This window comes from Scophthalmus maximus, chromosome 21 (assembly GCF_022379125.1).
Source record: "Scophthalmus maximus strain ysfricsl-2021 chromosome 21, ASM2237912v1, whole genome shotgun sequence".
In the NCBI taxonomy this organism is placed as follows: Eukaryota; Metazoa; Chordata; class Actinopteri; order Pleuronectiformes; family Scophthalmidae; genus Scophthalmus; species Scophthalmus maximus.
The window spans coordinates 2,148,624-2,176,310 of NC_061535.1; the positions used below are offsets into that span (position 1 = coordinate 2,148,624).

General features: G+C 44.8%; 2 protein-coding genes across 6 annotated transcripts; one reads left to right on the forward strand and one right to left on the reverse strand.

Annotated features, from left to right (window-relative positions):
* The first annotated feature begins 338 nt into the window (after positions 1–338).
* plcd1a (phospholipase C, delta 1a) lies at positions 339–16,059 on the forward strand. Of its 3 annotated transcripts, none has more exons than XM_035619132.2 (15): positions 339–570; positions 4,323–4,481; positions 8,589–8,817; positions 9,001–9,130; positions 9,237–9,465; positions 9,560–9,761; positions 10,176–10,320; positions 10,432–10,584; positions 11,661–11,810; positions 11,921–12,077; positions 12,207–12,323; positions 12,427–12,605; positions 14,258–14,393; positions 14,517–14,666; positions 15,089–16,059. In XM_035619132.2, the coding sequence occupies exons 1-15, from the start codon at positions 540–542 to the stop codon at positions 15,178–15,180; spliced, it is 2,259 nt and encodes a 752-aa protein (XP_035475025.1). In that variant the 5' UTR covers positions 339–539; the 3' UTR covers positions 15,181–16,059. The 3 variants fall into 3 exon arrangements, with proteins under 3 accessions (XP_035475025.1, XP_035475024.2, XP_035475027.1); XM_035619131.2 differs by lacking the exon at positions 339–570 and adding an exon at positions 1,786–2,005; XM_035619134.2 differs by lacking the exon at positions 339–570 and adding an exon at positions 2,620–3,149.
* On the reverse strand, positions 16,060–27,530 carry vill (villin-like). Of its 3 annotated transcripts, none has more exons than XM_035619129.2 (21): positions 27,306–27,530; positions 26,119–26,157; positions 23,517–23,595; positions 23,298–23,372; positions 22,966–23,165; positions 22,495–22,603; positions 22,157–22,267; positions 21,597–21,802; positions 21,411–21,489; positions 21,210–21,308; positions 20,838–20,991; positions 20,323–20,423; positions 20,076–20,213; positions 19,798–19,956; positions 19,346–19,531; positions 19,099–19,244; positions 18,689–18,833; positions 18,255–18,443; positions 17,863–17,931; positions 17,329–17,664; positions 16,060–16,566 (listed from the first exon to the last, which is right to left on the reverse strand). In XM_035619129.2, the coding sequence occupies exons 1-21, from the start codon at positions 27,323–27,325 to the stop codon at positions 16,453–16,455; spliced, it is 2,754 nt and encodes a 917-aa protein (XP_035475022.1). In that variant the 5' UTR covers positions 27,326–27,530; the 3' UTR covers positions 16,060–16,452. The 3 variants fall into 3 exon arrangements, with proteins under 3 accessions (XP_035475022.1, XP_035475021.1, XP_035475023.1); XM_035619128.2 differs by having other exon boundaries at positions 23,517–23,600; XM_035619130.2 differs by lacking the exon at positions 17,863–17,931 and having other exon boundaries at positions 23,517–23,600.
* Between the last annotated feature and the right edge of the window lie 157 nt (positions 27,531–27,687).

Consider the following 27,687-nt stretch of genomic DNA (forward strand, 5'->3'; position numbering starts at 1 on the left):
AACACCCTGAATAGCTTATCACTGTCAGAAGGCTTAGTCACATTACATGAGAACATCAGGTTAATGCATACATATATATATATATATATATATATATATATATATATATATATATATATATATATATATATATATATATATATATATATACAGTATATATAGGAAAGGCTATTGCAAGACAATATTATCAAAGTTAGGTCCTTGTGCGGAGTGGAATTCCATACAAAGATTGAGTTTCCACTGACAGGGGAGCTGCTGAACGAGAGTCATGAGAGAACACACAGTGGTGTACTTGTCAGACCGGTGTTGCAGTGGGCGTGGGCTGAGGGCGCACAAGAGTCTGATGGGCTGGCACTGACTGCGCACTGTGTGGGTCGACTCGGAGGGGGACACAGACTGGAATTCCACCCGGCACAGGGACGAACAGACGAGCTCCTATGGTGCTGGTGGTGGTAGCTCCTGTCATTTAACTGAGAGGGCGCCGGAGGAGAAGAGGACTCTATCCCAGCGCGCGGTGATTTGTTTTGACTGCGATCACAATGGAGGCAAATGGCACAGCTGGGAAACATGGTGAGTGGTGACCTACAGATTTGCTGCCTGACTATTGCAGCGGTGGCTGTCTCTATCAAAGAGCTCACCTGACATAATGTTTCCCACCCATGTCCCGCGGCTGTCATTCTAGAGTGACGACTCCGATTTGTGTGTGGGAAAATGTATTGGAGGTTCTTTCTTTTTTTCTCTTAACCACCAGATTAGTGTCCCTGTGCGGCTTCTTTTTTTCTTTTTTTTTTCAAATGTTTCTTTTAATAGTAAACCTGTAATCCAGGTATTCAGGGTGTGTGCGATGGTGTAATATCTGTTGGCAGGAAAATATCACATTTCATACAGCAGGAGGATAGAGCATGTTGGTGTGACAACCTCACTCTTCACTGAACAGCAGCCCCATGCTGTCTGGTGCTTATCAATTACTTATCAGTTAAGTCAATACATAAACTTTATTTAAAGACACTGATTTAAAAAAAAATATATATATATATATTATTACATATTTCTTATCATGGGGTGGCGCTATTTCACAGCTCAATAGCTCCATGAGGATTCATGATAAGATGTAAAGATTGAAGCAGAAACATGTATGTATTTATTTATGTATGTATGTATTTAACATATAACCCCCTCAGGGAACTTCTCTTTTAGCACATAGACACAGTGCAGTGTGTCTGGGCCTCCACATGCAAGCTTCGAAAGAGGAAACTCTTGTTGAAACCCATTTCAACCATGGCGTGGTTGAAAGTACAAATCAAATCTGCCCCTGATTTGGTTTGCAGCTTGTTTTCGGGGCGATCTGACTCTATTCCTGAGGTGCAGTGGAAGCCTTTGTCCGATCTTGGTTGACTTTGTCCTGACTTTATTCATGACGTTTCCACTTTATTCTCCGAATGCAAAAAGAAGAAAAAGACCCTATCAAAACAAAAAACAGAGGGAGAAAATGTGAAGCCCATGTGGAAAAAGTAAATCATCAAAGAGGCTGAGTTGGTCGCAAGTGGATTTTCTTATGAACAACCGGAAATCCTCATTGGAAGGACGCCGCTGCAGGACCGAGGTGGACACAGTCCTGAGCCAATCGGAGGCCACTGAAATCAAGTAAGAGGTCCGTGCACCTAGAGGACGGTCTTCTTTCGACTCCATTGCCGTACAGTGTTCAGAGTCCAGGCTGCGCACGGATGCAGGGAGCAGCTGATATGACAGAGCAACGGATGAGTCCGGACCCGCCCCGTGCAGGGGCGGAGGGGGGGGGGGCTGCGGGGGACTACGTGGTGCCTGCTTCTCCTCCGCACCGAGCACACATTCAACTGCGACTGGGGTTTTCTTCTTTTTTTTTAAAGTTTATAAAAATAAAAAAGGATCACCGCAATGTCTTGTTTACGCAAACAGCCCAAACGGACCCACTCCGAGGAGCAGGCTTTCCGGGAGAAGGTGGCCAAGGAGAACGGAAAACGCATAGGTGAGTGCCACACAGCCAGATGTGGACCCCCCCCCCCCCCCCCCGAGATGACCTCGCCGCTGCAGGATCATAATCTCGACATCAGTGATTTATATTTGTACAGTATAGAGGTCGGCTTTTTCTCTCTCTCTTCTTCTTTTCTGCCATAATGTAGAAAGAAATGTCCTTTCGGTCTTTGCCAGTGCAGGGACTTTACGAAGACGACATAGGAGGGCGTTTCAAAAAGATAGAGACTGAACCCATAACGAACACCTCGTTGCGTCGGTTCGTTTTTTACGCACAGCACCAGCAACGTTTCCCGATGTGTTAGATATCTCTAAAAGAGAGAAAGAGAGAGACAGAGTATCATGTTCCAACCTGGAAAGCCCCCTTGACTCCTTCTCCCTCCCTCTGTGAACACCCCCCCAGGCATCACTCCCTGTCATCTCAGCCTCCACTTTCTTGCCCTGGCCTGCCTCTCAGGGCGAAAGCAGTGTGTTCCAAACTTCTCTTCTTCTCTCCCCCCCCCTAACCCCAAGAAAAAGTAGAGGCCAAGTCATCTGCTTCTCATGGACTCCCCCCTTCAAATTCACATGTGTGTGACTCAACGTTTGCAATTCGGGAAGTGTAACTAATCATTAACGTGTTTGGGACCGTTCTCCGTTCGCGAGAGGCAGTTGAGAACCTCCTCGCCGCGGAAGCGGACTTCACGAGAAAGGACACCCGAAACAAGTAGAGGCTGCCAAGGGAGTTAAGGTCTTCACGGAAAGCAGCCCGACTGAGCAGAGGCGGTGGTGAATCTCCAGCCCCCAGCCCCTCTGCCTGCAGAGAGGCCTGGGACTCCCATACGGCCTCGGAGGGCTCGTGGTGAAACGTCTGTAATGCTGCGGTCCTGCCCACGGGTCCGGAGACAGTCTCAAATGGTCGACCGCAGTTATCCCCGGGTGCCCTTTGCTTACTGACTGAGAGGAACGGCAGCGAATGTATCCATGACCGCTCTGTATTCCGGTGAAGTTTCATTACAGTCCCACCCACGTACGTCGAGAAACACACTGGCATTTGCCTCACTTTTGTACGGATGGAGGACAAATAAACTTAACAACGGCAACGCCACTGGTGTCCTTCGAACTCAGCCGTGGCGTCACACGGATGTCGTACAGGAATTGTGAGTCACTCTTCACAGCAGATATCCCACACCCTTCCCTAGAAAGCCACGATCAGCAAATTCCCGAATAATGATAAACCGCTGGCTCTGTGATACGTTTGAGGCTCAAATGAGAGGCAAACTATTTCAGTCCTGATCCCCTACATAATGTAATTATTATAAATTGTCACAGGGATAACTAGAATTGTACTTAGTAGAGCACATACACACGCCATGGCCGGACAATCGTACACATGGTTGTCAGTTCTTTTAGTAGAATCCATCATTTTTGTCAAAGCCATATTTGCCTTCCTGAATCAACATTATCCCACATGGTGGTTGCCTTTTTCAATCCCTATTTTAATGATCAGTGGCTGAAAAAAGACTACTGTACCCTCCATTGAAAAATGAAGATTCAGATTTTTATCTGGATCCACACCAAATGGTACGTACTCACAAATATCCGCACTCAAAATATCTTCTGAATCAAGATCTATGCATTATTCCGTGAAAGAAAGTGAAAAGTCCCCTCAATCCAAGTCCGCATGGGTTGTTCCTTGTCCCCATCCCTGGGTTTTTGCATAATCCTTTTTACAACTAAACAAACAAGCAAGCAGCGACCGGTGAAAACAGAACCTCCTTGGCAGAGGTCATTAGATAAATCAAAGTTAGGGCTCATAATGGTTCATTAGTTTCTGTAGTGTGTCCTGAAAGAAATGAAAACCTCTTCACCGTCTGAGACTCCAACCTCAAGCTCATTTATTTCAGTGCAAACATAAAAACAGCTCACAGATATATACCTTCATTTTTTTTTCAAGGACAAAATCATTTCGAGTTTTTAGTTGATGCTATGTTCACATGAGTAAATGGTTTTGTTTTCTGTCGAAGACTTAATTTCAGTCAGTGAGCATTTCCAGCAGCGGGATGTGTGCATCATGTGGGATGATTCAACCGAAACTAAAATGCCCTGGTTCATGGTAAAGGAATATGCCAGTTAATGTAATGTTGATGAAATATTTTTTGTTTGTCTAATGATGACAATGAAGCTTTAAGGCACATTTTATCAGACACACAAACCATAAATATGATCAGTTGATTGTTGCTTTTGATCTTTTACGGGTTGATAATAAGGAAACACATTTCTTTGAAGTACCAACACCATCATTTTACTCCCTTTTGTCCCCGCTCCCGCAGGTCTGGAGGGAGATTCGGATCTCCAGTTCCTGCTGGTCGGCGGGACCCTGGTCAAGATTCGCTCGACCACCTGGAAGAAGCTCCGCTTCTTCAGGCTGCAGGAGGACTGCAAGACCTTGTGGCACGAGTCCCATAAAATGTTGAAGAAAAATCAGACGTGTGAGTGCCGTCGCATTTGTGTGTGTGTGTGTGTGTTTACATCACGTACAAAAATGGGATTAGTTCTACAAAAGTTAGGGTTCCTCTGGGTTATTTGACGTGGTCTTTTGGACCCGCAAATACACGTTTTCACGAGCTTCTCTCCTTGCAGCTCAACATCCCTCGAATCTGAGTAGTGGAGAATAGAATACAGTATATGAGAGGCGGTGGGGCTGGAATGGAAACAACTCACACAGATAATGTGGTGTCGCCAAAGCCAGTCTGGAAAGTGTGTATCCTGACTTTATGTTTTTCCGTCGGTGTGTGAGAGAGAGAGAGAGAGAGATTACGTTCGTGTGATTGGTCCAGGGCTCCATTGTCAGGGTGTGAATGCAGATTCGCCCTTGGGCCTCTGGTTGCTCTGATGTCCCCCCCATCCCAGCGACAGCTGTGGGCCCCGGGCCTGATAACGTCGGCCCCCAACAGCCCTGAACAAACACTGACAGGCAGAGCAGAGCGTCTTATATATTTCCCAGACAGACACAACAGAAACAGACGCTGGGCTGAGATCAGCCATGTGACAATACTGTTGTTCATTTTTTGTGTTGTGTTTTTTTTACACAGCCGCCATTGCTTTTAGATATGGATCTGAAGTTCTCAGGCATTTCCTTGTTTACGGAAATTGGCCAACGCGTTTTTATTGCTTTCCTGCGCACAATTACCAGTCGGCTCCAAAGTGCTTTGGCAGATGGTGAGCGCGTGTGCGAGGACAGCACATGTTGGATTTTAACCACGTCTCAAATTTTGTCAATCGAAGCAAAACACAAATTTATATAATATAAGTTGAGCCTTTTATCAGTGAGTTGGTTGCTGTTTGTGACATAATGTCAGTCTGTTTCTCCACATTGTAATTCTGTATTGCATACGAGCGGCTGGAAGAACGATCCCTACTCTGTTCCTCTTGCTGTGGTTTCTCCCTTCTGTTCTATTTCCTGTTTTTCACAGTCTTTTATGTTTTCATCCTCCGAATCAGGGATCTAAGAATAGAGGGCATCACATATTACTGTCATAATGTCCCGCCCTCCAAGGAGAATCTTAAAATCTGGGCCACGTAAATAAAGACGCTAAGACGTGTAGGCCTGCATTCAATGACAGATATTATTTTTGAGTGTGAGTGCCACTATCATATCTGACACTATTTTATGAATACCAAAACAACAATACCTTAGTCCTAGTAATAGAAACAAATATGTGTAAATATATAGATATTTTGGACCGTTTCTGCTTATTTCAGATGCCCCCCATGCACTTAAACTATCGGTTATTTCAACTTTAAGAAACAATGGCTAACTGCTCAGTAGGGCTGCAATCAACGATTATTTTCATTATCAATTAATCTGTAGATCATTTTTTGATGAATCAATTTGTTGTTTGGTCCATAAAATGTCATACAATGGTGAAAAATGTAAATTGTGTTACCCAAACCACACACCAAAGATATTTAGTTTACCGGCACAGAGGAGCAAAGAAACCAGAACATATTCACATTTAAGAAGCTGAAATCAGAGAATTTTTTCCCCCCATAATAACTACTTGAATTGATTAATCGATTATCAAATTAGTTGGCGATTAACTTAGTAGTCGATTGCTAATCGATTAATCGATTACATGTTGCAGCCCTACTGCTCAACTCCATGCCTGAAGTTAGTTCTCGATACTACAGGCACATTTCAGTCTCGGATCTATTCTCATGAGCCCCAAAGTGACTGTAAGGCTATATTTTACTGGCCAGTCTTTTTTCCCACGTCCATTGACAGGCCTTTGCCTGGATAGCATTCACACACACACACACACACACACACACACGTGTACAAACTGTCAGGGTCATACGAGGTAAACGTCAGACACCATTCACCATAAAGATGACACATGCAGTATATCTCATAAGGCGCCTTCCTCATATCGCTGTGGTCTGTCTTAAAAATCTGGTGCAACATTGATGATATAAGAGGACCTATCGGATCAGAATTTGACTAAACAATTCTGGCAAGCTCATATTCAACAGACAAGGGTAAGAAGGTGGTTAAGTTTTCTCTCTCTCCTTCCCTTTGGAGAAGAGCAGCAGCACAAACTTTGCCGGGCGAGGCACAACAATCTCTTTGTGCGAAGTTCCATCTGGTATGCGAGCGATGCCTGCGTTGCGCGGATCGACGTGTCTCGGACACTGTGGTCGGTGCGTCCAGATGGGGATTCTCTGAACCGGGTCCAAAATTTGCGAATAACCACTGAACTCCTCCGGCGTGTGCACGCGCACGCCAAACAAACACTCCCCTTTCAGTGAGTGCGCTCTCGGTATTTTGTTCATCCAGCAGTCAGCTGAGTGCACACACCCTCCGGCCCTGGGCGTGTTTCACCCACCGCACCCGCACCCCCCCCCCCCCCTCACAGTTGTGCTCTTCCCTTCAAGTCGTCTGACCTTTAGATTCGTTCTAACCCTTGATAGAACATTAGTTGCCCTTCATCAGGCCCTCTCACCTCAGCATGTGAAGGCTGGAAACACTGTGATTGTAGGGCCTGCTTCAACGCAGGGCCTCTTGGCTAAGCCTGTTGTCCCTGGTGTTTTGTTAGCAGGGCAGTTGTTGCCATTTAGTGTGATGACATGAACCGTGGTCATAGGCGCTCTTCCGTGCATTAAGCCGCTCGACAATAGAGCCGGCACCCAGCGCACGGGGTTAAAAACAGGCTGTGTGTGCATTGACCTTCGGGCTTTGTTGTTTTTTTGTGCGGGTGTCTGTACTCGCACGTACTACCTGTGTGTGAGGCAAGGGGTTCAAGGGAGGCTGCTGTGAAGTGGAGAAATGAAATCTCCATGGAATGTGTGCCAGGTTGCCAAAGAATCCCAGCGCTCCGCAGGCGGCAAGACAATTGCTCAGTTTCAGTAAACAAGAACTCTGTATCAGCCCGGTTGTTACGTGCTGTGGTCCCTGCGTGCTGGATGTTTAGAGAAAAGATGTCGGGGCAGAATCATCCAAATAAAACGCAATCATAAACACAGTGCGGTTGTTGCCAAAAAGCTACAAGTTTTGTCTTTATCTGTCGCCTCCTCCCTTGCGAGTGAAGGCCACAGAAGGAAGCCACAGTACGACACAGAAACAAAAGCCTCCTGTTGATAAGATGTAAAAAAACAGTTTCTGGCACTTGGTGCTGTTGTGCACTTCGGGACAAAACGTCTGCTGCCACGAGACACTGTCTCGTCGGAGGAAGGACTGTCAAGCTGCACTTCAAGGTGCCACTGTGACAGACAGCTACTTCGCAACCGTGCCCAAATATCACGCTCGAAACTACACAAGGCTCGAATGAAACCGAGAAACGAATCATAGAAAAGGCATTTTCAGCCGCTTCTCTCCTCTGATTACATGACTGGAATACAAGAAATTATGCATTTGTATATATATAATATACGGCTAAGCATTATTCCTCAAAAAGTACAAAAACTACAGGCATCCCCAATGAGGTATGGCATCAAAAGTATATACGTTAATGTGATATAAATATTTTCATAATGTAATATGATAAAATATATGAAATTTTGTTGACAGGCAAAATTTGATCAAACTTTGCCTATAAGACAGGCAGGGCGGTTTCACCTGAGACTAATTACCTGTTGTTTGTTGGTTGGTTTGTTTGTTCGTCAGCCGGAAAACTACCGGACAGATTTCCACAATACTTGGTGGCACGATTGGGCATAGTCCAAGAAAGAGTCCGTTAATTATGGCAGAGATCCATATTTAAAGGACTAATATCTATGAGTGTGGGCAGATGGCTGCAGATCCAAATGACAAATCTGGATCGAGCTAATTTCAGTGTGGTCTCTCTCTCAAGGGGACCATTGGGTCTTGGCAGACGTAGGGCCATTCTAGTTTGTGACCTGATTCTGAATCCCTAGGGGGCATTTTCATATCAAACTTCAACTGAAATTTAAAGAATTTGAATATGGACTTTGACAATTACAGCAAGAAGGCGAAGTATTGTTTTGACTTGTTTATGTTTTCTCTCAAACCAACCTTTGGTGATGCCTAAAGTGCCTGCATTTACAACAATCCCTTTTCCTTTCCGCTCCCCAAAAAGTCTCCATCGACGACATTGATTCCGTGCGCATGGGCCGTCAGTCCGAGGGGCTTAATAAACACACCAACCCTGGGGAAGAGGAGCTGTGCTTCTCCATCATCTTCAAGGGCCGCAAGAAGATCCTTGACCTGATGGCACCCAGTGGGCAGGAGGCCAATCAGTGGGTCAGCGGCCTGAACAAGATCATCAGCAACATGCGCAACCTCAACCGCCAGCAGAAGAGTGAGCAGTATCCCAGGGGAAGTATTTCAGTGGGAAATGTATTGACACATAGGTGTTTTATGAAATGGGTGTTTTTTTTCTGCTGCATTCCCAGATTTATTGTTTAATTTTTTTGTTAGCTCCAAGATGTTTTTGAGTCTGTACTTTGTTATATGTGGTGTGAACCAAGTCCTTAACGTCTAAATGTCAGCTGGATTATCAACTGCATGCGCAAAGCAGACAAGAATGAGGACAACAAGATGAACCTGAAGGAGCTGAAGCACTTCCTGCGACAGATCAACGTCGAAGTTGATGACACTTACGCAGAGGAAATATTCAAGGTGACTGTCTCTCTCTCAGAAAATGAATTCACTTTTTATGGCTTTTAAAAGTTGAAATCAGGCAATCTGGTCGATTGGTGGCCTCATAATGTCTCGTGTTGCATAGACATGTGACAAGTCCTATTCCGGATCCCTGGAAGGCCCGGAGATCAAGCACTTCTATGACCTGCTGACGCAGCGGGAGGAGATAGATGTGATTTATGGGAATTACGCTCAAACAGAGGGTCAGATGAGCACCAGAGACCTTCAGAACTTCCTGCTGAATGAGCAGAGGGAGCAGGCGTCCATGGAGGACGCTCGCAGGCTGATCGAGAAGTACGAGGTGGATGAAACAGGTAGGTTTCACCCAGGAACCCAGTTAGCTTTGGCTTTGATATGTAGTTCTCGTTCCACACATCGCATCATATACATCTGCCCTCTGTTCACCAGCGAAGCGGAAGAAGCACATGACAAAAGACGGCTTCATGATGTACATGCACCAAGACGAGGGGTCCATCCTCAACCCAGTCCACAAGCAGGTGTACCAGGACATGAGCCAGCCCCTCAACCATTACTACATCTCCTCCTCACACAATACATACCTGATGGAGGACCAACTCAAAGGGCCCAGCAGCACGGAGGCCTACATAAAGTAATTGCTTTTTACTAACATGCCGTACATGACATGAACGCGGAGGACCAACAGTTAAGTTTCCGATAACAGCTCTAGCCATCATACTCACTCGTTTATTTTATGCTTCTCAGATTGTCTTGCACAGACAGATTGTCATTACCGCTGGTTTTGTATTTTCTTGTTATTTGTACGTTTTAATACACATCTGCATTGAATTTAGCAGAAAATTCATTTTTTCTTGTCCTGCTCCATATGCTAGTGGTGAGGGAGTCAACAACAGAATATTGCAGAAAGGTCTATAATATGGATAATATTACAGCACAGTCCAATCCCAAGTCAGATTTGTGACGAACAGGATGGACCAAGAATTAATGACCCAGGAACCAAAAGTGTGACCGGCTTCTCTGTGTGTATGTTATTCTTTTCTTGCAGAGCACTCATGAAGAGCTGCCGCTGCGTGGAGCTGGACTGCTGGGACGGGGCGAACGGAGAGCCCGTCATTTATCACGGCTACACGCTCACATCCAAAGTGCTCTTCAGAGACGTCATCAAAGCCATTAAAGACTATGCCTTCAAAGTACGCGAGATATATTGTCTCACCTGCGGGGCATCAAGCCATCCTGATTTAATTTCTGAGATTGAAGTTAGCATTCCAAGCTTCACCCTCCCACCTCACTTTGTTTTGCAGACATCTGACTACCCGGTGATCCTGTCCCTGGAGAACCACTGCACCGTGGACCAACAGAGGCTCATGGCCCATCACTTGATCTCCATCCTGGGGGAGGCTTTGGTCACAAAGCCTCTGGGCAACGGCATGCCCACTGACTTCCCATCACCTGAGGTGTGTGGCCTTTAACCCGCACTCAGTGAGACACAGTGTACTTACTATACTTAGAGATCTGCTCTATAAACACCAACGGAAGACCACACCTAAAAATTCCACTTCTTAACTTAATGAACCACTGTGCCATCTTTTTTCCCCCCAGCCGTCTTTCCTGTTTACTTGAACTTGACTATTAGATTTGTCTGGGAAAGGAAGCTGATTAGATTAAAGTGAAGTCCATCTCATTATGACAGCCCCAAATAAACCGCTATTGCATAATCAAAACAGCATCCATCTCATAGCCTCTGCTCCTCCACAGTGTGTCGATTTATTATTATTTTGGGCTTTTCTTATTTTGCACTTTGAGAGCAGTTGTTGATTAACAGGTTGTCATGACATGGTTCTGTGTGAGAGAATATCTTGTTCGATATGAGAGGTTGGTAGCAAGTACAGTTTCATTTTTATCTATAAAGTATTCTGTGTTAGGAACACGTACAGCTGTAGTTAGATTTAAAACCATTTTCGCTGCAGCAAACCAATGTTTACAGCCCCTACCTCTCCTAGATTGTTTTTTGAGTCATTCTTTAAAAAGCTTTTCTGATTTTATCTTCTAACTTATTCCTCATTTTCCACATGCACTTCCTCTTCTAACCCTCACTGTCGTCATCAGCTTTGACAGCAAGGACGTATGACTGAAAATGCTGCAGGGTGGTTTGGAAATGATTTTCAACTAGCAGAGACACAAAGGGAGGAGGAGGATGAGGAGGAGGAGGAGGAGGAGGAGGAATACTAGAATGTCAAATCAGCTTTCAGTGGCATGCCAAACCCCTTGCGTGCACTCCTCTTTAAAATGTAACACCCAGGGGATGAATGCTTGAGGCACTGTCAGCCTCAAAGGAAATTATGATCATTATGCACAACATTTTCCTCTCTGTCATAGAGTCTGAGTAGCATTTTTGTCAGTGCCAACTAATATTTTTATATGATTCCCCGCGTTTTGCATTGACTTATGCCATAATGCTCCACATCATCTTGAAATGTGTTTTGAAATTGCATAACAAACACATAAAGACATTTTGTCTGTCTGAGTGCAGAAGCTGAAGGGCAAGTTCCTCATCAAGGGGAAAAGAATGAACAAGCTGGACGCTGCCTTCACCAACAGCAACAGTCTCGAGGAAGACACCGTGTCTGAGGAGGATGAGGCCGAAGATTGTAAGGAGAATGGACAGAAAGCCAAATCTAAGGTTAGTCATTTCTTTTTCTACGTAAAACAAATACTATTTTGCTGATGATATAGTGTTTGGTGTGAAATGTGCAGGCTGTACAGTACCTGAGCTGTCCTGTGTCCCTTCAGAAATCAAAGATCAAACTTGCCAAGGAACTCTCAGACTTTGTCATCTACTGTAAGAGTGTCCACTTTAACAGTTTTGAACACGCCAAAGACAACCAGGCCTTCTATGAGATGTCGTCCTTCAAGGAGAGTAAAGCTTTCATCCTGGCAGACACCTCAGGTATACACTGCGTGGAACTGAACCTTACGGGCAGAGTTAGAGTTACACAACAAACTTGATTATGATTTCTCGTGCACAGATTATGTAAAGTGTGTTAAAGCATTCCTTTTTTCCCATGTGTTCTCGCAGCTACCGCCTTCATGCATCATAACATGGACAAACTCAGTAGGATCTACCCAGCAGGCTCCAGAACGGACTCCTCTAACTACAACCCTGTGCCCATGTGGAACGTTGGCTGCCAGATCGGTACACTCCCATTATCACATGCAGAAATCCAGCCCATCACTTTCACTAATATTGAGTGAAGAGTAGTGGTAAAATCCCCTTCTCTCCCTGACTTGGTTTTTAGTGGCGTTGAACTTCCAGACTCCCTCCAAAGAGATGCACATTAACCAGGGGCGTTTTCTTCCAAACGGTTCTTGTGGCTACGTCCTGAAACCGGAATTCCAGAGAAATTTGTCCTCTCAGTTCGATCCCAACATGCTGACCAAAGGGCCCTGGCTTAAGAGGAAGACCTTTCATGTCATGGTGAGAGTGATTGGCGTTCCGTTTGTGTTCAGTGTTAGCCTCCCTGAGGCCTTACAAAAACATTAAAGGAGACATATTACGGCCATGTTAAGGTTCATAATGAAAATTTGCGTAATTACTTGAAAAGGTTTACATGCTCTTATGTTCAGTAAACACATCCGTTTTCTCAGACTGTCCATTCCTGCAGCTCTTCTTTTCAGCCCCTGTCTGAAACACTTGGTTTTAGCTCCTGTCTCTTTAAGGCCACTTCCTCCCGATAAAGCCCAGCCTGCTCTGATTGGCCAGCTGGCCCACTCTGTTGTTATTGGTCAACTGCTTCCAGCATGTGTAGGAAGTTCTTTAACTCTCGCTTTACCAGGGGTACGGTCAAATTGTCAGAGGACGTTTGCTAAATCTTGAAGTGACCCGGATGTATTTGATTAGCAGCCATGATAAGAACTGTTCCAATTCTCTAAATGCATAGGAAAGGAGCTTTAATGCTACCTTTCCTATCTTCTTCAGCAAAGGGTACACTGAACTTTCCTATGCGAAAGGTTAAAGAGATATAGACGCCCACAATTCATTGCGGCAGCAATATTTAACGTGATGCACCATGCACAAATGAAATCGAGTCAATCAGAATTAGAATAGTATGTCTCATTTAAATACTAATTGCTTAGGCGAAAACACGCAGGGGGGAAATGGAAGTAGCGCAAATCTCAGTCCCACTGTAGCAGAGGGGGGGAAAAACGTATTTTTTACCACATTTTTAAATGTTACCTGTTCAATTGTACACTAAAGGACTGAAGCAGTGAAAAAGAACATCCTTCAGCGTACAATTGAACAGATTTTTTAAAGGAAGCATTCAAAAATGTTGCGAAAAATACGTTTTTTCGGCGGTCCCCCCTGCTGCAGTGGGACGGCACTTCCATTTCTCCTCCAAACTCCGTTAAATGACATCGCTGATCACCATCTCCAAAAGGTGACATCAACTATGCATAAGTAACTCATACAACCCCACTTCAAAATCACTGAACTATCCCTTTAAGTACAAAACCTAAAACTGCTAAGGGGGTGCAGGAACAGGACCCAAGTGCAGAGTGCAATAAAAAGAGTCATTTTGATAAATGGAAAAAACAATCCAAACCAAACCAGGGAACAAGGCACGACGTCACAGCAGACAGCGCGGACTGGACCAGGACCAGAACAGGTTGGAACGGAGTGACAAACACAATGGGAAGCGCAGAGACTAAATAGACACAAGGGGGCACAGGTTAACGAGACACAGGTGGGACTCATTAGGAACAGGTGCTGACAATCACATGGGCAGGAGACACAGGAAAAGTCAAGTGGACAGAAACAAGACGCGGGAAAAAGGAAGTGGGGTGGCGCGCGGAAAGGGACTTCAGAATAAAACAGGAAACGGCAACGACAACTCACACGAAACAAGGATTAACCAGAGTAAATTATCGAAGGCAGAGACACAATGGGAAGGTACAATCTTAGCAGAGCTACACGAGGAACGGAATTCAAATAATTCAAAGTTTAGAGTCTTATGAGTTTATGACAAAAAAATGAATGGTAATTACTTTCTATCACTGGTCGTGTCTTGTGTCCAATTTCAATATCTGTGAAAACTGAATTTCCGTGTGTTCCGTTTACCAACACAACAGATCATCTCAGCTCAGCAGCTACCGAAGATCAACAAGGACAAGCACAGATCCATTGTGGACCCTCTGGTTAGGGTGGAGATCTCCGGTGTGCCAGCAGACAACGCCAGCAAGGAGACACACTACATTGACAACAATGGTGAGCGTGACACACTTTTTTCATACACAAAATACCCTCAGTGCAAATGTCAGCAAGCACTTGAAAAAAATCAATCTACATACCGGTGATTTGCATCAACTGAACGATAATCCATCCCTGCAGGGTTCAACCCCATGTGGAATGAGAGCTTCAAGTTTAACATCCACGTCCCAGAACTGGCCATGGTGCAATTTGTGGCGGAGGACTATGACGCAACATCCCAGAATGATCTCATCGGGCAGTACTCTCTACCGCTCACCAGCGTACAAAACGGTAAACGGTTTTCTTATCCTTCCGTGTACGTGAATGATCACATGACACACAGGAGTGTCCAGTGACAGCAGCAAGTTAACTTCAAGACTGCATTGAATGAAATATGAAGGTGTTCAAATAGTACTTAACTAATTGTACAGTACAAAGTGAAAAACATCCAGACTTCTGGAGTTGTTGAATGTTCACTCAGTCACAACTATGACCGTCTTTGTTGTGGAGCATCATCCCTTCACCGTGTTCTCCAAAGAGCACTAAACAGCAGATGTCTTATTTGAATATCAATGTGTGTATTTTTGTTGCCTCTCTGCAGTTCAACAGCTCAGAATTATCCCATGTCAACAGTTTTTGTCAGTTCATTGTAAATTAAATCAAACTCTGATTTGCCGACAAAGCTAAAACGCTCTTCTTCTTCCTCTCCCCAGGCTATCGCCACGTGCCGCTGCTCACCAAGAGAGGTGACATCATTTGCTCCGCCGGACTATTTGTGCATCTCATGCTCCTTGACGCCAAGTAGACCCGTATGTGGAAAAGCTTCATGCCAGGAACAGCTTTTCTTTCTTTTTTTGTCTTCCAAGCCAAAGCTGCTGACTCACAGTTGTCTGTAACATTTTCCTGTTATTGTATAATTTTTTGGGGCTTTTTAAATAGTGGCTGTGAGCTCCCGAATGGCGACGAAATGAGAATAGATGAAAATGGAAATAATTTAAAGAGAGATATTAAGCTGTGTTTGCCTTATTTGGGCAGAAGTACCTTATTTGGAAGAGTAATGTGTGAGACTTCACGTTTCCCTTCAGAATCGCACAGGCCATAACTCATGGAAATAGTGTTTTTGTCCCGCGACCCAACGAGCACTGTTTGGAACACCCTGATTGGCCGGCTGCCTCCGCGGCCCAATCCCGGATAAGCAGAAGAAGATGGATGGATGGATGAATAGATGGATGGATGGATGGATGCTTGAGTCTTTATTTAGATTCTCTCAATTGTATTACCATAATGATGTTGGCCCCCTGGAGTCTGTAGGAGCAGTATGGTATCAAAGGGAAGGTGTGTCTCTGTGCACGTGTTCAGTTGTCTAATCCTTTTTTTGTAACGTCAGTGTGATTAATATTTCTTTCAAAAGGACTAAAAATGCTTTATAAATTCCTTTTGTTGAGTGTTGGTATGAAAATAATATTTACTGTATAATACATGAATCTGGTCTGGACATATTGACCCTTAATTCATTAAATGCAATATTTTGTGTCAAGAAAAACCCATATATTTTAAAGAACCCGTCTTCTTCTTTTTTACCACCTGATGTAAAAAAAAACTGTCCTTCCATGACAAATATATAACTTCAGTGCCTTATCTGCATTTGCACTAGATCTCAAATAAAACTCTGATAGTCTTCTGATTCTAGGTTTTTGCGTATTTATTTCATAATGTGAGTGATTCGGCAACAGCAAATGACAATAGTATGGTGACAAAGCTTGATCACTGATCACATGCAAACATTTAAAATATAGATAAAAGTGTAAAGCACATCTGAACAATCTTTAGTATAAATTAGTGTGAAGTCACATCCATGAAATTTGGGATTTAGACAATCATGTTAAGCTATATATATATATATATATATATATATACCCAGCTGTTTTGATCACTACAACTTGGCTGATGGTTGAAAAGATTATCTCCAGATAAATATTCAGATGAAATGACTATGGCCTGCACAAAGTCCCAGTCTTTCCCAGCAACAGCTGAAATGTGGCCTCACACTCCCGCGTGATCCAGCGGCAGGCCCTTCTCAGAAGAGTCCTGCTTTTTTCTTCAGGTCACTTTGTCTCCACTTTGGCAGGCGCCGGAAGTCTGAGCGGCCCGTGCCGAGCAGGTTCTCGAAATCCACATCAGACAGGTAGTCCTACGACCAGGGGCACAGAGGAGGGCGGAAAACAGTCAGGCTGACACCTACTGTACAGACACTGTTAGTGCGTCAGCATGGACATCCTGATCACATTCATCCCTGCAGCTAAAAACAGCTGATGAGAGCCCCCCCCCCCACACACACACACACTTCTACTTTCGTGGGTTCAAGACACCCAAACCTACAAAAGGATAGTGTCTATTTGTAGTCATTTCTCATTGCTCAGTGTGAATTTATGTCCCTTTGTAGCCATGTTGTGTGTTGTTCTTATGGTCCTTTTGTGGCTATTTACTCATCTTTGTGTACCTCTGTGGCTGTTTGCTTTATCTTTGTATTCATTTTGACATTTTGAATGTCTCTTCGTGGATGTTTTGTGTTTCATCGTAGTTTTTCACAACCATTTGCAGTTGTTTTTTTGTGCTTGTAGTTTTGTCTCCCTGTAGTTATTTCTTGTCTCTCGGTGAAGCAGAAAACTCTGAGCTGCTGCTGGTAGTTGTACAACAGCTGCTAAAACTTGAGCATTAAGTCCACACTGGAGATGACTCCTGTCAAAAATGTTCTGATGCTCATCCGCAAAGATATCAAAAAAATATTAAATGCACCATAAAAAACATCAAATAAAGTTATATAATGTTACTTATTTAAATGAAATGTCATCGATGCCTCAGTGTTCTGTGCAGCCCTAATACGAGGGGTAAACATCTACAAAAACAACCATTGCATTGGATTTGGTTGGACTTGGCAGAATCTTGCACCCACCTCTCTCTGGCCCGGGTCCACTCCGTGCGGAAGCTCGCTGGGGGACTTGTCAATGAGGAGCTCAGGGTTCAGAAACGTCCCGGAGCCTCCAGCAGAGGGGGACACGTTGCCCCCGGCTGGGGACGACGGAAAGAGGCTGGGGGAAGGGGACATGGTCGAGGACAGAGAGGACTGGCGTCTCTGGGTGGAGGGACTGGTGGGAGTAGAGGGTCTGGGGGACAGATTACCTCCATGGTCCCTGTAGAGTGAAGGGGAGGTCACAGGGCCTCCGGGAGCCCTGTAACCACCCCCATTCGTCCCGACAGGACTCTTACTCAGGTAAGTGTTGGTCTGGTCCTGCATACACGAGAGGTGAGCTTGTGAAATCATATATTCTCGTGAACGTATACATTGGGAGAAAACTTAAAAAGTGTCAACATTCACAGATTAGTGAGATCATAATTCATCACATTGAGGACATTAGTAGTGATCACACGGGTGATGTTAGCACATTTTGTCAAACAGAGTTGGGATTAGAGTTGGTCAATCACTTACAACACTGATCTGTGAGAGAGACGCTGCATCGCTCATCTTTTTTTTCATCTCCTCATAGGAGTTGCCTCCCTGTTGAGAATATCAAGTGAGCCAGAACTGACAATTAGTAAGCATGCAGGGTCGACTCGTCATCACCTTCAAATAATCCATAATAATCATCCACATGTGCTCCTCCTAATTTCAGAGATGATTTGTTTCACACAAGATTATTCACGGCACTTGATATTTTCTGGCTTGTTGCAATTATCAGTGTTCCAGTGTAATGGAAACGTGCACCAACAAAATGCTAACGATAGTGATTGGTCATGCTTTGATTAATGCTTTGTTAGTCTATCAAAATGACTGTACTCTGGTGCCTCCCACTGGGATCACAGAGATACCGGTGAACTCACACTCCACTTGTGAGGGTCCCATGCATTGTACCAGCCGGTGAAGGTGGACGGCTCAGATCCCTGCTTGACGCAGATGACGGGCGTGTCGGGGTCACGGCCCGCAGGGTGGGTCCTCAGGTACTCCTGCGCACAGGTCCACGCCTCCTTGGTCTCGTGCTGGTTGGCTGAGTTTCCGACCCACAAGAAGATCTGAGGTGACGTGGGGGAAAGAAGTGAGGAAATAAGGGACGGACACATTTCAACGCTCCATCCGTGAGCACTGAGAGGAAATAGTAATAGTGAGAAAACATTACCATTCAGAAAATGTTTGAGTCCACAGTAACTCCGGAGTGAGTGAATGGATCCTCCTTCTTTATTCTTTGTCTCATACTACCTTTTTTCTACCAATCATTCCCAATTCATTAGTCTGGGTAAGTGGCCTTTTGACCTCTCACCTCCTCCCAGGTGTCCAGCAGCATGACGTCCTCCTCGTCCAGGTCACTCTGGGCGAAGTCGTCCACCTCGGTCATCCTGAACTGACCCGTCTGATTGGAGCACTCAAACAGCCGCGGGCTGTGAGGAGGCTCCTCCTTCTGCAGTCTGAAACAACACGGACCTTTTCTGTCACAACAGCTGCGCGATCGGTTCTGTTTGTGCGCGCGTTGGCGCATTCCACGAACCTTGATTCAAAAATAATCCACGCAGATTTAAATTTAATCTTATTAATGTTGAAGCTTATTTATTTTGAACGAATTCGGAAGAATGTTTTCTTGTTTATAGGTTTTTCTCTCAAGTGCCGTTGAGCAAGAGGAGTCCCTGCTGGGTTGAAACGTGCTGTTCTACTGTTTTGCTGTTCTGTGTTTACCTCTTGTCACTGGCATAGGGGGCCTTTCCTCCCAGAGCTACCCAGAATTCAGCTGGCTCCTGGCCCTCCATCACCACCTGCTTGTCCTGTTTGGACAGCACATCAGACACCGCTCTCCCCATCACCCTCTCATCCCCACTGCAGCCCTGGACACAGACGGAGCCAGACGTCAGACAAATGCAGATTTGCCTGTAATTTTGTTTGATTTTTCGCAGCTCATACTGCAGTTCCACAACAAAGCACCTACCTTTCCGTACCACAGGTAGCACAAGTGATCGGTCCTCAGCAGGAACACGTCATTGGTGTTTAGGGACGACGCCCTCGCCTGCATCTCAGTGGCCTTGGTGTTCAGCTCATTAGTGCCCCTCAGCTGGAAGAGCCTGGCACCAGGGTCAGGGTCAGGGTTCACCACGCCTGGACGACCTGTGCCGCCCTTTGGGCCACACAAACACATCAAATAAAATGCATGCAGAAATTTGCACAAAAACAGAAATATGCACTTCATCACATTTCATTTAATTGTAGTTTTTGTGTTATTTGTGCATTATTCTGAACACATGACATTTTCTAGAATAATCACATTATAGTAATAACCGTGTTCCACCATGATTTCATATATATAACCGAGATAAAGAACTTGATTCCATCCGAGCTTCTGTTAAACAACAACGAGAAATGATTCAGTGTCAAAACTCATACCGCAAAGATGACGAGTTTGCCTTTGAAAATGGCCAGGAAGTGGCGAGGCTCCTTCCCCATCACCACCCTGACCTGGACCGGGGCTCCATTGTATTTGTTATCAACGTCGAGCGCCTGGTAGGCGCACGCCGTGATCTCATCGTTGGTGGCGTGGCGGCCCTGCGGTGCAAGACGTAAAATACTGTCACACAACTGCTGGTCATTGAGCAGTTGGACAGAAAAACAGAGAGGGAGTTTATACTTAAAGAAAGGTTGAACGTATTTGTGATGATGCTGACCTGCCACATGTACAGTATGTACTGCTGCTGGTTTGATCTTCGGTATGTGTACAACACCAAATAGCAGTCTCCGCCGTAGAACTGTCCGTAGGTACTTGGGTTCACTTCGGCCAGCTCCAAGTTCTCAATGCGCCACACCTAATGAAGACAGAAACATTCAAAAGAAAAGGAAAGGTCTTTGCCATGTGGACCACTGACACTGGAGTCAGTGGTGGATCTGCTCTGTGGGTTTTGTCTGTATAATCACCTTAACCTCTCCAGATGCATCGTCCACCATGCGCTGCTGTGCCGCCAGTTCAGGACGTGCTTGGAGCTCCATCACGTCGAACTTCACTTGGTCAACCTTAGCTGTGTGGACACCCAGAGTGTTGAGTCAATTCAGTCAGGTAGAAAATTTAAATTACATTTGTGTAAATGGCAAAAAGTGTTTATTATTAGTGTTTTTAAGGAACATATTGGGAATAAAAAACTGAAGAGGACCTTCAACAAACTAAGTTATTAAGATAAAAAAAATGTATTGTATCTCACAATTTCATACATAATTTCATTTTGATCATCTGGTATTGAACAGTTTCTCCAGCTTGGCTGACCATGATAATATGCAAAAGTACCGCATCAATTCAAATATCACCAGTCCTGATTTTAACCTGTTAAGTATCACGCCCGTGTGCGATATATTTGTCTTCAGTGTATTAAAACATTTATACTAAAAAAGATCTCAGACCTAGATATGAAGAAAGCAGGAACTTTGTACAGGGTTACCTATCTTCCCCATGCTGTAGGTGGTACCCAGACCCTGGGTTTGCCCCTTGTCGCTCCAGGATTTGAACAGGTACTTGAACATTGCTGACTCTCCTCCCTCGCTCATCACCTCCACTGTGGTGCTGGATGGGTAGTTCTTAGCTTTGATGTAGCCCTGGTGGAAGTGGACAAAATGCATCTTTCATGACTTTGATTGGGGTTTTTTTTACTGTTCAATTTAGTGAATCTGGCAATAAAGCACCCTAATATTGAATGTTTGAAGGGTCCTACGTATAAAAATCTGTAACCAAATAAAAAAAAGGAATTTTAGCAATGCTGACCAATACTTAGGGGCGCTGATATACTGCACAATTCATCACACGGTAAACTCACCAGTGCCCTGTTCAGAGCCTCATGTCGCTCTTCCTTGGAGGCCTGTTTGCCTTTCCACACCATCACACTGGAGCCACTCTGGTCCACAATGTAGCAGTCCTGACAGCAAGAGAAGAAGAAACAGTGAACGATGAAGAAGGAAAAAACAACTCCGGTTTCCACGTAATGTCATGTCATGTCTGAAGGGCAACGGGATCTTACGGAGGAGTGCAGCAGGTCTTGCGTTAGAGGTTGCGTGGCCACCTCTTGAACCACTAGATTCCCGCTATTGTCAAAAACACTGAGAAGAGAAAGATGAAGGAAAAGGAAAGGTGAATGATACTATTAAATTGGCCCATTATCCCAGTACTGTGGCAGCCATGCAATGGATGGAGAAAGAGTCCTCACTGGTACAGCCTGACGTTGGTGTTCTGCACCTTGTCCGGTTTGTCATCAGCGACGGCCTCCTTCAGCGGCCCGGTCCTCTGGCCGAGCACCGCCGCCATGACCTTCATCAGCTCGGGGGAGTCGCGCTCATCTCCGCCCTCCACCACGCCGATCTGAGTGCGGCCTCCCCTCTCTCTGTCACGGATGTCCTGAGCCAACAACACCGCCTGCGGAGAGAGCAGAAAAGATATTAAGAGAAGTGAGTCAAATTCTATTCAAAATAATTAAAAAAAATATAGGAAATACAATATCAATGTCATGTCGCAGCGCTTCCGTTGTTCTCACACAATTTTGGATTACGTGTCTTGCCCAAGGACATTTCGGCATGCGGACTGGGGGAAGCTGGGACTGAACCTCCGGCCCTCTGGTTAGCGGATGGCCCTCTCTACCTCCTGAGCCACAGGCACCAATGTGACTGTTGTAGTTGTGCAGTAAGTAAATCTAACTAAATACATTTACTCTATATTTATCTGCCAGTTATAGTCACATTTAGTCCACTCTCCGCTCAGAGGGAAAGTTACCTTGAGCTTCTCTCTCGTGTTGCTCTTGGGGCCGTTCCACTGCACTATAGCTCTCCCCATATCCAGAAGAAATATGTCGCCGTTGTTGAAGCTGTTCCAGGACACCTCAACCTGCACATGAACATAGAAACTTCAACACGACGGACAGCAATCAAACCATTTCCCTTTATTCAAATGGGGAATAGATACAGTGTCGTAACATGCCCGGAGAGAATCAGATGCTGGAAGACTTGGAAGATATTGATCGATACCACAGAGTCATCGCACCCCTCGGATAATTACACCTACAAGCAAGCCATAGGTACGTTATGAAGGGTGTGGTGTCATCGTTGCAATACCTCTGTGGCTGTGACGTGCTTCCTCCCTTTGACGTGCAGCAATCGCAGGATGTTGTAGGCATTTGTGTCAACGTGGTGAAAACCCGAGGCCACTCCGCCCTTCTTGTAGCTGAGGAGAGATCGGCGTGACCAAAGTTCAAGTGCAATAAAAGTGACTGGGCCACGTGTGAAGTCGTATGAGCGCTGAGGCACGTTGATCATTCATTTTGAAATAGACCTGAATTTTTCATGACCACTATTCAAAAGCACAATGCCAAGTTGGGGGTTAATGCACTGGATGAGAGGGAAATTGTGCTTTTTCTCTGCTAAGCCTCAACAAAACATGTGTCATAATGAATTCACACAGAGGGATTAGTGTTGTAAGCCATGTCTCAGGAAGATTACAGCCCAAGTTTGTGTGTGTGTGTTCTCTTTGCTTGGTCTCCATCCCTTTCTAGTTCACACACCAGCCACTTTGCTTCTTGGACTCACATGAGGCCATTTTTGAAGTAGCTCCTGAATCGCGGAGACTCGCTGCCCTGCACCTCCCTGTGCTGCACCGGACTCCCGCCCAGGAACTCGTCCAGCTGGGTGACGTAGATGGCTGCTGCACCTTGCTCATCCTGAGAGGAGGAGTTTCCAATCCAGTAGTGGATGTCGGCAGACTGGCCCGAGCCCTTTCTCTCACTTACCTGGTGATGTGCACGGAACACACAGGGGACACCGATTTAACATATGCACACACACACACGCTATCCAGGCATGCAATAGGTCGCGTGCCTTAATTATTGTTGGGCCTCACGGCAGCCTCTTTGGAAACTCACATGTAGAATAATGTAACAGTCTCCCTCAAAGAAGTTACCAAAGCCCTGGGCCGGAACAGGCACCATCTGCATGTTCTGGATAACAACAATAACATGGTACATATTATGAAATCTCACACAAAAATAAGATTCAGTGCCACGCCCTACTTAACGTAGAGAGCCGTGTGACGAGCAATGTCGTCATTTACTGTAATGTGGGTTGCAATTATATATTCTCACGTTGATGGTCCATATCTGCAGGCCGGGCTTTCGTCCGACACTCTTGAAAGGGTCTTGATTGCCGTCGCTCATCATTCTGCTGAACTGATACAAACACAAATATAAAGCAAAAAAACTAAAAACTAAACCAACCAATGACATTGTCCTCTGCTCTTTTGCCTACAGCGAATAAACACATTTACGCGTGTCTGACTTGAACAATGAAAGAAAATGAAAGTCGGTGGAATGTATAACAAGACATGATTAGAGGAAAGTGAGTTATTGTGCTTATAGCTATATGCACTGTGATGCCAAAGCGTATCTGTATTTTTTGCTATGGGGTCAATGGAGAATTGTGGTTTAGTAAAGAACATTTACTGACTATTCCTATTTAAAGCCTATTTAAAGTTTTTGGTGGCGCTGTAAGACTGTCGGTTTCCTCTGCAGTCAAACGTGGTTTTGTGTTAGGAGCGGGTGGTGATGATTGCTTGCCAAGGGCTTCACTTTTATTATAAGACCAGAGGTGTTAACACGTCCTCTATAGGTCAGACCGAACGCTACAGTGACTTTGCATGGAAAGGTTGAATACGATGAAAGTACAAATCATTGTTGTAGATGAAAATATAAAAAAACACAAAGTTCAACATTCGCTCTGTGTCTGCGCTGTTTTTCGTTCTACAACTTTTATAGACATTAATCGAGTCTGCCGTTGGCGCTGTCACAATAGGCAGTGCACAGTTGGCTTTGAGCTTTTTCTACGCTAAAAATACAGGGTTGCGAATGTCGTTTGTGAAAAAGTGGTGGGCTGAAAAATCAGAACCACCAGAGCAGAAGCACTGAATTCTTGGTGGGGGACTATTATACTCATTTCACCAAAGCTCATGGTCAAACAACGATAAATATGTGTTAAAAACCTATGTAGCGCATTAGAGAACACATTCAAGTGGAACTCCTCTAAAGCTCTTGAACGGAGAAAAAAGAAAAGAGACCTTCTCCTCCTCCTGATTACTCATCATTCAGAGTTTTCCATCTTTTTCATTAGCGACAGTCTGTAAAATGACGAGTACAGTTTGAACCGCTGACAGTGAAACACCTCTTTTCCCCCTATTGAGTGTCAGATTGGTGCCATGGCAACATGCTGGTTCTATAATCAGCAGTGCCAAACTGCCTCTTGACTTGGGGTATCAGAAACAATAGGCAAATGCAAAAATAATACATAGGCCCAGTGGATATATTTATCAAATAGCTGGAGGAGCTGCAGTTGCGTTTTTTAAATATAATATGAAAATAACCAAGCGTCTGATGGCTCACGCGTGCTCCCTCTCTGCCCCGCAGTTCTAATCATCGCTCCACGCTGGAATAAAATGTGTCACTAGGCGGGCGGCATGAGGCGGGGTGAGCTAGATCAGGTTGGCTGCACTCGACCAGGGCACCGACCACACCCTTTATTGATATGATCAATGCTCTGCTATTCATGTAATCAGATAAAGAGGTTACTCATTCACGATGCAAACAGAAAAAAAATATTTAAGATAAAAAAAAAAAAAAATTGGACTGGGCTTACTCATTTTGGTGCGTGAGTGTGACTACTTAACTTAAAGTGAACCGCTGGGATTGTGGCCAGCAGTAACAGCTATGGGACTGAAGTGAATTCACTTCACAAAATAAACTTTGAATTTGCCTTGAGACGTATATTGTGATTTGGTGTGATTCAAATACAATTTAATTCAATGGGATATATTCTGTTATACGTTCGCTCAAGTTTAAAGCGAAATTGAGAAGCCTGCTAAAAGCTGACCAAATCTTTTTGCTTTGTTTATAAATATTTCTTGCTTGCAGTTTATACAACATACACTTACGTGTTATGCAATCCACTGTTATGATAATGTGTAATTTATATGCTTTATGTGTCCTGTCCTGTTTGTTCAGTGCTGTACTGTCAGTGTTGTACGTTTTGACTAATCGGAACAATATATCAAATAGTCAAATTTTTATTTTACAACGTGCACAACAGTAATTGCCCTTCAAAAAGTAAAGTTTACAGTAGAAAGAACAATATACGGATTGTTTTTTTTTCTTTTCCTGTTGATAGAACCATTCATCATCATGTTCCGCATTCACATGTTTAAACATTATGCGGTCAAAGGATGGGCCACGCCCTGCCAAGTGTAGTGACGGCTCTCGGTCATGATTGGAAAACAACCGTTGTATTCTGAAATCTGATCCCGGTCCAATGCAAATGGAAGAAGAGGTATTTCTGAAAAGATCTAGTGAAGACCATTGCTTCCATTGCTGTGACTGGAAAGACTGGTTCCACATGCACATTAACCTGCGGAGTCCATTGATTCGGCACAAACAATGAGCTTTGTTAAGGCTCTGAATGCATCCCCATGTCCATGATCTTGATGTTTCCGTCTGCAGCTAATGTGATGAGTTTTAAAAAAACCCCACACACACCGTATTTAGTCTGCATAAAATAATCATTTTGAACACATATGATAACGAAGATGTGATTCTTTGCAAATTGGAGCCATCCGTTTATGAGAAAAAAGATACAAATGTAATATTCAAAAGTAATCTAGGGGAAAAAAGAGGTTATCAAAAGGAAAGAAGGGAATCTTACCTTGTGTTGTGTCCGGTGTAGTGAATGCCCGGCTGTCTCCTGTGAGGCGAGGAGGTAGAGTTGTGAGATTATGTCTTTTGTGTCATAGCACTACTGGCTTTTCCTCCTGTGTGTGGCAGGGAGGGCTGGATGTATTTGTCTCCACACCCAGGTTTTGAACACACCTGCGATTTCCTGTTGCGACGCTGACAATACCAAGGCCCGCAAATGCACCTCTGCTCATTTCCCTGTTTTTTGGATGTGGACACACTGGCTTGATTCTCTGTGCTCAATGACGAGAGCCGGACTGGGCCACAAAGCCGAGACGCTCGAGAAAAATCCTCCACAAATCCGCCGTTGTGATGGACTCAAGCCCGCCAGATCCTGACAGGGCTTTATGTGCAGCGTGCTGTGTTTGAGTGAGTGGGCCTTACACTGGGCCCACTTGACACCGATTATTCATTTCACAACTGTTACAACTGGCAGATGGGGGAATTGGACTCCAGGAGCTCCGAAAGGTATCGGAAAGGAATCAGAGTGTTTCCACGGTTGCGTTTCTCATTCTGCGTCCAGTCACGCTGAGAGTCTAGGAGTGACACTGAACATCATAGAAGGTTTGCAGCTCCGGGGGGCTGCCATCACCCGTTGCCAACTGTGGAGACGCATTAACGCGCCACATCATCCCCCCCCCCCCCCCCCCCCCCCCACCAAAAAAGGGCTTTGCACACCTCTCGAAGTGATGGAGTCTCTGTGCAGAGTGTGAATGCCAATCAGTCGAGGCTGAGCCCTGACGTCGAAACAGGAGGGGAAATATATTGTGGGTCAACAGCTTTTCAAGATTAAGATAGCCTTGAACTTAAAGGTTTCGTTTTTCGAGTATCAGAACTCAAACAGCCTGCAAATGTTGACTGCTCTCACACAGACTCTACTGCTTCCCCCACCAGAAACCATCAAACCCTGGAACAGCAAACATTTTCAACCTATGTTCTATAAACTTCTTTTGTTACACATTTGATTCAGGGCATGAATCATGGATCAGGCTCCCGGCTGATGTTTTCTGTTCAGGGATAAATCTATTTCACTTGTCTTTGCCTTATATAGTTCACAAAACCCCTGCCAGCGAATCTGAAGAACACAACGTTATGCAACCAACCTGGTTTCCTTGTCAAGCAACAGCGTCGAAGTTAACAGGCTGAAGTTTCCCTTACCTTTGGCCACGGCTTTCCATTTTTAGATTCACTCCTGGGCTCCATTATGAAAATGTGATCATTCCAGGCGACACGGTGAACTTCAGTGCCCACATATCTGAGGAGCAAGTGGAAAGTTAAGAGCAAAAAAGAAAAAAGGAACGAATTCTTGAGGCTAGAATAGAACAAAAGGCTCTGTGATGCCTAATCCGCGGCTGCAGTTGAAGTGGCTGCAACGTAAGCGGAAGCGAGCAGTTCACATCGTGACAAAGCTCCTCTTGGTTGCACATTAACCAGAACCATAATAGGAATACACCTGCAGATCATTTAACCCTGCAGACAATGGAGCTTGACCCTCCAAAGAGAAGCTCAGTCCTTGAATACAACAGTTTACAGGTGACTG